Genomic DNA, 12,481 nt, shown 5'->3' on the forward strand with positions numbered 1-12,481 from the left:
TTGCTTGCTGTATATACCATAGCCTCCGGTCTCCTTGGCCCTCCTTCATCTTGGTATTCACTCACCTTTTTGGTTTTCCTTTCAGTGACAACGTCAGTGCCTACTGCCTGCATATTGCTGAGGATGACGGGGAGGTTGACACAGACTTCCCCCCACTGGACTCCAACGAGCCCATTCATAAGTTTGGCTTCAGTACTTTGGCCCTGGTTGAAAAGTATTCATCTCCTGGTCTGACATCCAAAGAGTCACTCTTTGTTCGAATGTGAGTATTGACCCTGTTACTGATCTCAGTATCTCATCTCTGCCTTCTAGGATTTGGACTTGTTTGCTCGTGATATGAATGCCACCGGGTATCCGGATGTCTATTTGTAGTGACTACTTGCTAATGATATGAATGCCATGATATCAATGCCACTGGGTATCCGATGTCCATTTGTAGTGACTACTTCCAGGGAGATGTCGAAGACACCATTTGCATTGTGTTTCATGCTTTTGCACCGGATCGAATGCAGACTGCTTTGCTGTAGCAGTTTGCATTAGGTAGAGCTCTGCACGTAGTATCTGTGAACCAGGCCTCTGGACCTACTGGCTGGGGTACTTTGGAGACTGTGAAGCAAAAATTTTGGTTTTCCCTTTCTCGTCATGAACTCCAAACTATATGAAAATGTGCATTGCAGCCACTTTTGTCTTGTGACTTAAAATACTTCTTTTCTTCTCCAACTTCGTTCAAATCAACTTTGATTTTTCCTCTCAGTTGCCTTCTTTTAGACTGATAAGGGGTATTTTCCTGTGCCTTTGGCATTCTGGTAAAGGCTTTAGCTTATAAGGCCTTTCCAGAAAAAGTGTTTGTAAATGCAGAAAATAAAATCCACCAAGAATGTAAAAGAATTCCATTATATTTAAATATTTCTGAAATTATTAAATGAATTTGTGATACAGTGATATTATGGCATTTTAATACCAAGATCCAGCAGCAGGTCTAACTCCTAAGTCTCTCGCTTCAAAGTAGTGATGAGCATAAATGAGATTTGAGAAGTCTGCGGCAACTGTAATGTGCTGTGACATTTGTTTTTCTGTTCTTGACAGAGTCACCAATACTGCTAATACTGCTGTGATTTGTTGACTCTATTTATAATTGAAGGAAATGGGGGTACCTGGGTGGCTCAGTGGGTTAAGGCCTCTGCCTTTGGCTCAGGTAATGATCCCAGAATCCTGGGATCGAGCCCCACATCGGGCTCTCTGCTCAGCAGGGAGCCTGCTTCCTCCTCTCTCTCTGCCTGCCTCTCTGCCTACTTGTGATCTCTGTCTGTCAAATAAATAAATAAAGTCTCTAAAAAAATAATTCAAGGAGATGCTAAATATCAGAAGTTAATGAAAATGAAAGTAAAATTTTTGTGTATTCAAATCTCTAGAGCGAGTTTTACCCAGAGGTCCCAGTTGTTAGAAGAAAGCCTGTAACATTTTCTAAGCACAGTGTAAGCTCCGCTAATGGGAACGGAGACTTGCCCTCTCCAGGCCCTCTCCTGGGAACACTAGTGATCCTTTTGGCACCCCCTGCTGTTAATAACCAGCAAACTCACTATCCACAGGAGGGATTGCTTTAGAGGACTTTTCCCTTGTCTCTTTAAAACATACTGCCTTTGTTTCAGATTTTCAGTGAAAATAGGATTATGCTACCTATGATATAGGAGGATATTGTGTCTTTCTGCCCTTGAACAAAGAAAAAATACCTGAGTGTTGGGAGAAAGGGGGAGCTGCGGGGGGAGTGACTCCAAGTTTTTGTACTTACGGTTTCATCCCTGCTATGAAGTCTTGTTTGCTATATGTAACATTAAATATTTTCCCTCTTTTTATGTTTTGAAGGGGCTAAAACAACAATACTGAAGAATACTGAAATTAATTTAAAACTTATCCAATGATTTCTCCCTCCTAATATAACTATTTTCATTTTCGTATCATCATTTCCATATATATATAAATGTATATATTTAAATATATAATTATATATATTACAGCTTCTGCTCTAGTGCAAATATTTTATTTTTACTTAAAATTAAAAATATTTGATACCTGTTCTTAGTTCCTATAATCTATATTTATTATGTACCGAGACCAACCCTGTGCTCATGGAGTTTACTATCTAGTAAGGAGGCATTCGTCAAATCATTAAAACGTAGCGAGGAGACCAACAGAAAAAGGCCGAGGCTGCGTTGGAAGCCTACCATGGGATGTTTATATTGTTTTCTTGCTTTGGTTTTAGTAAATGATGCTATTAGTCCTTATCCAGATCCCTTTTACTTCTGCTGAATCACGTCCTTTGGACAATTTCCTGTGTGTAGTATTATTGGTCAGATTAGAAACATCTCTGGACTTTCACTTTGTATTGACATGTAGCCTTCTGAAAGGTGTTCTAGTTTATAGTGCTACTGAATACTAACTGAATAGCAGCTACTGAATACTAACAATTCATCAAAGCATCTTTTCAAAGTCTTATTGTCACAAAGTATCATTAGGACTTTTTTTCTGTTCACTTTAGAAGATGCATACAGGGCTACTTCAGTAGTCTCCACTTGCATTTTTGTTTTTATTTATCAATGACTGGAAGGGTTCTCATTAGTGCATAATTATTTACTACACAAATATTAACCTGTGACCACCACATTCTTTTGAAGTAAATATCCTTTTTAAAACAAGGGCTTTTAGCTCATTGATTTTCAACAGAATGGGGCTGGGGATAGGCAGGACATACCTTCCCGGGAGAAGCATCTAAAGACTATACAGGGTCTCCCTACGAACCCCGGCTTTTGGAGAATGGGAGGAGAGAGAGGAGGAAGGGCAGAGAGTAACAACAACTGCTTTAAACTTAATACTGTTACTTTCTCCTGAATTACTCCCATCCCTGCACTCCCACTCCCAAACACACACACCCCAGTCAGTCCTTTTTCTATTTTAAAGTTCAAGAGAGCTTATTCAATATGTCTGGAGTGTTTCTGAAAACACGAGGTAAAGTAAAAACTTTATATGTGAGCATTTAAGAAAAAAAATATCAATAAATTTTGTTTCTTCTCTTCCTCAGTTGTCTGATGAAATAGTACAGATTACTGACCATTTGCCCCATGTGTATTTTCTTGCTTCAGCAACCTTCCGTTCACCTTGCTGGTCTATATTCTAAGTTAGAAAAGCCTCTCCTACAAATGCAAGACAATGTGTCCAAAGCTTCAGAGAGTAAAGTCCCAGCAAAATAAGTAAAGTTGTCTCTCCTTTTCCCAATTAACCCCTTTCCTCCTTGCCTCTCTCTCCCAGGGGAGAATGGGCAGGGGGTGTCTGGGAAGACACTGAACTGAACCAGGAAGAGAGAACTTGGCTTTGACAATAAGCAGTGAATTAGTATTTACTAAATGAAAGCATGTGTATGTTAGTCCATTTAATCTGAAAAATAGCCTAGTTTTTATTATGCCCATTTTTGAGACATGAAAACTGAGGCTGACAAACTTTGCTCTTAGGCCTGGATCTGCCCCCATGCCTGACTTGCAAAGTCCACGCCCTTTACAACACGCTGCTGAGGGTTTGGGACAGTGGTGGGGAATCTAGTGGTGGTCTCATCATTCAAGTCAATCCCACTGTCTTATGGCCAGCATTCAGCTGCTGTATATTATAGTGTAGGGTAAGAGCGAGGGGGCCTCTGGAGCCAGAATGCTTGGGTGCCATTCCTGACTTTACCCGTGCTCGTATGTGTGTGTAAACTTGGATGAACTAACCTTTTTTGGCCCAGTCAGATGAAGGTAATCGTAATAGTACCTACCTCGTAGAGCCATGATGAGGATTGAATGAGTTGATATATGTAAAGAACAGGGCCTGGCTTAGGTAAGCACTGTGTGAGTGTTTATTGTAGTTATTGTCGTTGTGACTAGAAACCTTTTGAGGGCAAGAACTGATCACTTATGCCCCACAACACCCAGAGTAGCTGCAGTAGTGCAGTAGGCGCGCCTCAAGTATGTCTCAAATGAACTAAATAGGACTCTTGCTGCTTCTGCATTCTTCTTCTTCCCCTCCTTTCTGTCTCTGTAAGAGAAGGGCAGAGTGTCCAGCTGAGCAAGACGGAAAAGTTATCAGGATGACATTTGCTGAGTTAGGGGTAGGCGTAGACATTGGCAGGGGTAGACACTGGAGACCTGTAGACTTCAAATCAGTCCTCTCACGGGCAGACATCTTTTAAGAGATAGTAGCAAGACTGTAAACTCCTTGAAGAGAGGGTGTACACAGTCTTCATAGAGAAGGAATGGATGAATCTTCAGGTGTCTTTGGGCTGCCTGGCGGGGGGGGGGGGGGGCGCTGGTCAAACTTTCTGTCCTACCTTACTTTCTGAGCCCACCTAGCTCAGCCCTGTTCCTGCCTTTTGAATGCCACGAAGCCCCCAGCTTGCCTTCTGGCTTTCGGAGGCCTCACATCACCCACCCCACCCCTCACACCTCCCACATACCATCTTTCCCCACTCCAAGTGAGGCTGCACAGACTTTGAGCTTCGGCCAACCTGGGTTCAAGTTTCAGTTTCACTGGCGACTTGCTACATGACCATACTCTCAGCTTCTTCATCTGAAAAATGAGGGGAGTAATAACTACCTCATGGAATTGTCATGAAGAATTTTCTGAAATGTAAATAATGTACAGACCTCTTTTAAAGGAAAATTAATTCTCCTGAAGCCTCAATATTTGCCCAAATTCGTTTTATTATAATGTTACGTAAATACACTTAAATGTAAAATTCTAGCTATAAATTCCATGTCTTTATGCAATCCAAACAAAATTACAAATTAAATACAAATAAAACTATAACATTAATAAAATACAAATTAACAACTTAAATGCAACAGATGATGTTTGGCTCAGATTAAGTCACTGATGTTGGATTTAATGGGTGTTAAGTGTTTTACTTGTCAACTTGAGGTTTTTTGATTTTCTTGTGAAATATTGACTACCATATTAATATTTGTCCTTTTAAATAGTGAGTGTATTTTTAACTACTAGTCCATTATTTTAATGAGCCAGTTGATTTATAGTGCACCTCCCCAATTTTACATGTGCTTTACTGGAAAAATAAGGCATTTCTGCAATAATAACCAATTTACATCAGTTTGCCCAGGATTTTCCCTGTTTTGAAATTCAAAGTCCTATACCCAGGAGCATCCTCCTCAGCCCGATGTCATTTGTTCTGTACATAAGTGGGCTCTCTGCCTGACTGATACCTGGGCACAGTGTGACTTGGGCACTCAGAGCATGAATTCTTCAGAGTTCAGCAAACAGGAGTTCCATAGAGAGAGCCTAGTGCCCGCTTCTCGCCTCACTTTTCTCTGTTCAACAAAGAATAATAATCCCACTTCTGCATGCGGCTTGCAGTGATGTCATTTGGCTTTTACTGAATCTATTAGTGACATTAAATAACTCTAGCTGCTAGAACACACAACCCCCAGATCTCACCAGTTTATCCAGCAAGTCAGCAGACTTCTTCTATAAAGGGCCAAGCAGTAAATATTTTAGGCTTGTGGTCCATACCTCTCTGTAACTCAGCTCTGCTATAGTAGCAAGAAAGTAGCCATAGACAACAATATATCAATGAAAGGGCATGGGATAGATGTGTTGACATTGGCTTAAATTTAGTTCTTGTTCAGATCCATCTGATGAGATTGGGTTTTTCTCCTGGGTATTTCTCCTCTAAGCAGTGATACAGGGCTCCCCAAGCTGGGTAAAGAATGGGGAACATGGAAGTGTAGGAATGGCCTACATCTCTATCAATCTATTGCTTATATGTTATTATATATATACATATATATATAATCTACATATAATTTTGTTTTTAAATATACATTATATGTATATGATACATATGTGTGTGTGTTCATGATTTTCATTAAGCTAAAAGCAAGATTTTTAAATTCTAACACTCAGCCTGTGAGTTCATCTGTTGATCCTGAGGGCTGTTGAATCTAAGTTAGGAAATGCTTTTAAGAAGATGTTAGCTCAGACCCTGGTATGCAGGGAGTGTTACATAGTTGCTATTTTTATTTTTTCTGTGAGAGATTTATCGGTCTGAATAATTCACACTAAGGTGTGTATGGGATTTAACTTTTCTTTGGGTGATTTATTATGTAATGAATACATGTCCATCCTAGAAAAATTAGAACTGTGTTTCTTCCTATAAAAGAAAATTTAAATTTCACTTTGTTCCATCATGCAAAGTTGTGACTTTTCAAGTTACAGAATATGTATGTTTAAAAAGAAGAGAGGGTGCTGGGTGTGGTTCAGTGAGTTGAACATCCAACTCTTGATTTTGGCTGAGGTCATGATCTCAGGGTCATGTGAGATGGAGCCCCTCCTCAGGCTCTGTTCTAGGTGTAGAGCCTACTTGGGATTCTCTTTCTCCCTCTCCCTCTGCCCCTCTACTCCCTGTCCCTGACTCTTGTGTGCGCGCACGCTCTCTCTATGTGGAAAAAAAAAGAAATAAAAAGAGGTGCAAGTTAACTTCATGAGTCCCCAGTTGCAAAAGTGTTCTGTGGAGAAGGATGTGAAGCTGGGTCACTTGTGATGTTCTTACTGAGTCAACGGTGTGAGACTAGCCTTCTGTTCCCAGGCCCTTGGTCCCAGGAAACTCCCAGACACAGAGTTGTTTGGGGAGGGAGAATGGATTTACACTAACAACTTGCAAATTAAGAGCACGCTAATGGAAACTCTCTCCTTTAACAGACAGGCGAGTGGATTTCTAAGATACCCATTGTTCGTGATTGATTTTGGACAGATCCAATGTGTATGTGTGTGTGTGTATATATATGTATATATGTGTATATATATATATATATATATATGTATGTATGTATGTATGTATGTATGAGTCTTTTTAACTTGCTGACTGCTAGCTGCTATGAGCCTAAGCATTGAAGTTGTTTGGGTATCAGCCGTGTGGAAGGGGGGAAGTAGGAGGGAGTCTGGCTCCCAACACCAAATCACTGGATTTCAGCTGGATCCCAGTATCTGAGAGAGTGCTCCTTGTCAGCCATGACCAAGCCAAGGCCTCCTGGGCCTTTAGACTCGGTAGGACAAGGGAGGATGAGATCTTGGAGTGAACAGGGGAGGAGCCTGCTTTGTCCCTCTCCTCCCATCCCCCAGCACAGGGCCAATTCAGTTAGAACTTGTGGAACTGAATTGAGTTCACAAATGGCACTGACAGCAGCCACTGAGACGGTATCATTAGATACGTTGCCATTAACATTTCACACCAGGATCCTACTCTGGAGTCGGGAAAAAGGGTTTTAGAAAGAGAAGAAAAGTCCAAACTAGTAAAATGGACAGACTCTCCCTAAATCATAAGTCAGTAAGAACAGTTAAACTGCCTTCCCATACATATGTTTTACTTACAGTGTTTGTTATCTCAGGTGAACACGGGGAAGGAATGTTTCTAACCAATAGCTAGAGCAGAGCAGGTAGAATCCTGCTAGGATTCTGCTGTTTGGGGAAGGACCCACCGGGTAGTCGGTAGAGGTAGAGGGTCTTCCACCAGAAGCGGGGCTGCCTTGGATATTATGGCCCAAAGAGTTCCCAGAGACTGCTGTGGCTTCTCTTGGCTCTGTGTAAAAGGAAAGGTTAGCTGCTTTTTAAGAGGCGTGCAGGTTCTTTGCTGTTGGCTGGATGAGGGCTTTTCAAAAGGGTTGGTAGTTTTATTAGTGTACCCTCTTGATGAGATCTCCAGGGTATACCCCCAAGTGATCAGACCTTTTTGAAAGGATTTCATCAGTTTCAAGCCTCTCCTACCATTATGTGATGCTACCTTGTGGTCTGGAGAGGAGGGAAAAAAAGAAAAAGAGTATTTTTGTACACTCACTCAGTTTGGGGCCTGTAGTGGCCATTATCTCATTTATTCTTTATAACAAACTCATTTTTATAATATATGAGCTGAGGATCAGAGACAGGTAGTTATTTGCTCAAGGTCATACAGTTTGGTAAGGGGCAGAGCTAAAATAGAATAAGGAGGGAAGAAAAAGATGCCTGTATTCTTTGTACCCAGGCCTGACAATATGGGTATAAATGATCTTCCTTATTTATTGTTTGCTCGAGTCATAGAAGACCAACTGTGTGTTGTTTCTTTTCATTCTGTTGTATTAGCAAACATTTTCATTGTCCAGATTGTCCTCATGTACGGAAATGTAACATATGCAGCCTGTTTAATTTTGTATTTGTAAATCTGACTTGATTTCCTTTTTGGCAACAGCTACTGTCTAGAGAAAAGAAAAGATTTTTCTTTGTGTCTGTTTAAAGTGACAGAAATATTGGAGCAAGTAATAAAGATGGAAAGCATTAATTACATACTTCTAAGAATTTAAAGGTCAGACAAGCTAAATATGTATGTTTTGCTCACTGGAATGTCTCTTGAAATTGTGCCAGGATGCGCTTTGTTCCTACAATGAAAGCACCCATTTTAGATAGCCATCAACTTACTTCGGTTTCCAAAAATTATACCAGATTGTTGCTTTAGTTGCTATATATTTTAAAAGTTTAGGACTCCCATTTCTGACATAAATGTGATTTGTTTCATGATCCACCCCCTTTGGCCATGTTTAGTCACTGTGTCTCATTTTGATTTCCTCTGTTGTCCCCTCAGCTTATGTTGGAGTCTGTCAGCTGCCGCTATGTACATGTCAGGCTAGTGACTTGTAATGTTTATTAATACAATGTCAGTCTTGCTGTGGAAAAAACTGTGATGCTTCTCAGAAGGTTGCAGTAGAACGAAGCGTTTGATTTCCAGATCCTGTCTGCACTGCATGGTGAATACATCCTCAGATGTTATGCAGTTCACTGACCTGACAGTTATGGAACCCCACCTGGGACCCCATTTCAGCAGGACATATTTGAACAGAAACAGTTTGCAAAACTTTACACACTTAAACTCCTGCCAAGGCAAACTGTTAGCCACTTGAGTTTGTTATAAATACCCAGTGGCAGTGGTTGGAAGTAGCCCACGGTGTGTTTTATATTCCGAACTGAATGTGAATGTCTTTGCGGTTATATAGAGTAGTAAATAATTGAGTTTGATTAGGGAGAGGGACCTCATTATCCCCCACCTGTGCCCAGCTGGAAGGGGAGGGTCGAAATGAAGCCATTAGCTGTCTCTCTTACTGGCATCTCAAAGAGCTCAAATACATCTGTGTCTTATTTTCTTTTCTGGCACAATCAGTCGAGCAAGCTAAGCAGGCATGACCGGATTTGGCAAGTCCCAAGGACTCTGGCAAAGATACACAAGGAGAAGGCGGAGGGCAGTCATTTTGGCTTCTCACTGCCCATTAGTCTAGCGAGTTATGTTTTTGGAAAATGTCTGTTTTGAAAAAGAGTACTTTGTCCAATGTCAAACATCACATACACAATACGCTTTGATCTTTTAAAAAAATTTTTTGTCAGTGCAAGGGGAAACAAAATGTGGCATTCACACTAGTGTAAACTCTCTTTATGGATAAAGTAATACCCGAAAGACTTGCTTTGAAACAGGCATGCTACAGTTATTAGAAGGCTTTCTCTTGCTCATATATTTTCATTTTCTACTTTGAAGTGCTAGGGAGTGAACATGCACGGAGTTCGGACCCGCGCAGGCTGGGGACTGGAGGAGTGTGTCTTCATCATTGTTATGACCTGGTCAGGAGCGGAAAAGCGAGTGCTACTCTCGGCAGCCTTTTCCCCTTCCACAAGCTGAGACTGTGGCTCAAGAAACCATGACTTTCTCCAAGCGTTTTTAAAAAGGGATCTCGTAGTTCATATGGCTGGTCTAAGACTTGGTCGTTCATAATCAAACTGAATGTTTCGGTGGGAGTTGAATCTTTGCCGCAGATTGAGTTCCCACCTAGAGGATGGGCTCTCTGGAAGTCTCTTCTTCCCATGACTCCTCAAGGCTCCCCTCTGGGCTGTAGAGAGGTATAAATCCCAGGCTTTGGTGTCGGCCTTCCCTGGCTCCAACTCCTGGCTCCTTCACTTAGCTGTGCAACTCCAGGCGGTGTCCTAACCTTGCCCAACCTCAGTTTCCTCCGTTATAAAATGGGACTGATAATAGCACCTGCCTTTTCTGGGAGGATTAAATGAACAAAGTAAGTGCTCAGTAAATGTTGACAGTTGTCCTCATCTCATTTATCACTTCTTGGTACATAGAAAAGCCATGGTTATTGTATAACTGGTATTGTGTTAACTACTTCACAGATATTTAGCCCTCACAATAATCTTCTGCTCTAAGAATTATCCCCGTTTTGTAGATGAGGAAACTAGGAGCTAGAGAGAGAGAGACTGTGTCGTTTACCCCCGACTCCAGAACAGGGACTGCTAGGACTGGACTCCAGAGCTGGGACTCCAGAGCAGGATCTACTCTAGAGCTGTGCTGTGCTTTGCTGCCTTCCGGTCACCACCCGCTTCCGTAGCATGATACAGGGCTGGATGATCACTGTTTGAGACATCTCCATTAAGAAGCTCTCTGGTCCCCTGACCCCTCCACGGCTTGGCCAAGTGCCTCTGTGTTTGGTAGCACTCAGAGCTGGCCTCCTTCTTTGTACTTACCGCATAGCAGTATAATTCTTTGTCTGCTTCTTTGTCTTTCTCTCCCACTGCACTGTGCTCCTTGGTTTAGGGACCATAGTGTTGATTTCTGAATTCAAAAAAGATCTTTAATAGAGGAACTTCGGGTTAAATGCCCCAATGCCTCCAACCTCAGATCCTGTAAAATGGATCTAACAATAGCACCTGTTTTAGGATTGAATGAGTTAATACAGGATTTTAAAGCTTAGCATAGCATCTGATACATAGTAAACGTTCAGTGGGTAGTAGTTGCTGTTATTACTGTCGTGATTACTGAATAATAACTTGTACTGTGGAGCTCAGAAAGCTCTTAATAAGTCTCACTGAATTTCCCTGCACCACCTCCATGATTTTTGACCTTCCTCATCCCCATCCAAAGCCAGTGACTTAAGCTGAGGTACAGTGTACCCACTTCCCTGGCTTACTCTCTCAAAAGTGAAAGCCTTGAAAACGGAGCCTTGAGTGCTCTTCTGTGAGCTTCAGAGGGGGCCTGATGCCTGGGTTGCTTGCTTACAGCGTGCCGGACTGTTGCTACCATGCCCAGCAGGTTGTACATTTTAATGGCCCTGTGTTCCCAACTATAAGCAATGGTTGGGATCTTCCCCAACTAAGCAATATCTGCTGAGGGTGTGAGAGAGAGAGGGGTGAATGGGGCCTCTTCTCTTGGAGTGATGGCTTAGGACACGGGGAACACGAGAGCACTAACATTTCTAAGCTCCTTTTACTGTTTGCCAACCTGAATGCTAGGTGCTTACCATTCATTGTCTATTTTATCCTCTCTGACAGTTCTGTAGGGATGCAGCCTCCTGGTTTCATGGCTACAGCGGAGGTTCCCACGTGTTAAGGCAACGTTTTGGTTAGCTGTGGGAACAGAACTTAACCAAAGGGTATTTAACCCCCAGCGCATGTGTTTTCCTCTCCAGTATGTTGCCTCCCGACTTGGGTTCTGCTTCCAGCTCTGTCCCTATAAATAGAATCTAAGCTTTCTGGATAAGGACCTGTGCCCCGTCAGCTCTGGTTTAATATTTAGCAGAGAAATGTTCATCATGTTAGGTTAACGTGGGTATAAAAACTCCCCTCTGGTAACTGAGTGGCTTTGCACTGGGACAGAGCTAAATTCCTCAAGTGAGTAATCTCTTTTTCAAATGCCCATACGTTTTTCAGTGGTTACAAGACTTGACAGGACCTAACTTCAAATTGACTGAAGCGCTCCTGGCAGCATTTAGTCAGCTCCCTGAAGTGGCGCTTCCTGAGACCCGGCGCAGGCAGCCCAAGGAGCCGTGGAGGGCAGCTGCCTGTGCTCAGTGCCCCCAGCGGGCCCTGCTGTGGCGGGAGACAAGCCGTCTATCCACGAGGGGAGCGGGAGGAGGAGCAGTTTCTGAGCCAAGAGTCCGGGCTTGTAGTCCATCTGTCCCTCCATCCACCTGTCTGTCCGAGGGCCAGCCACCCTCAGCACAGGTCACACCTCAGAGCCTGGAACGCAGGGCCACACGGAGGGGAGACAGGACCAGCGAGTGCCCTCCCTACCTGCTGCTGGCATTTCTCTCGAGATCAGTGTCTTCGCAGTCGCACACCCAATGCCCAACGTTAAATAAAAAGCAGCTCTAAAAGATGTATTTCAATAGACTTTTTAGAAAGCCCATAAAAATTCCTGGATATAAAGAAATGAGGCATAAAACCCAGAATGTTTGGAAGTCAAGCTGAAAATTGCGGAAGCAAGTCTCCATATCCATTTATTAAATGGGAGCATAACTTAACAGTCGCACCTAGATGTCTTCCGAGAACCACTTCGATTCCGTGCTCTTGGATTTTGGAAACGTGTTGCCCCCTTAAGTGCTGTAGACTTGGAGCAAGAGCCGGAGTTGGATGTTTGGAGGGAGGGAAG

At 42.5% G+C, this 12,481-nt stretch overlaps 1 protein-coding gene across 7 annotated transcripts in view; it reads left to right on the forward strand.

The window, feature by feature from the left end:
- MAPKAP1 (MAPK associated protein 1) overlaps positions 1 to 12,481 on the forward strand; it is a 249,295-nt gene that overhangs the window by 135,037 nt on the left and 101,777 nt on the right. For all 7 annotated transcript variants that reach the window (XM_046022726.1, XM_046022730.1, XM_046022729.1 and 4 more), the window contains one exon: positions 86 to 262. In XM_046022726.1, the coding sequence (XP_045878682.1) occupies positions 86 to 262 (177 nt within the window). The remainder of the gene's footprint in view (positions 1 to 85; positions 263 to 12,481) is intronic.

This window comes from Meles meles, chromosome 11, assembly GCF_922984935.1.
Source record: "Meles meles chromosome 11, mMelMel3.1 paternal haplotype, whole genome shotgun sequence".
NCBI classification, from domain to species: domain Eukaryota; kingdom Metazoa; phylum Chordata; class Mammalia; order Carnivora; family Mustelidae; genus Meles; species Meles meles.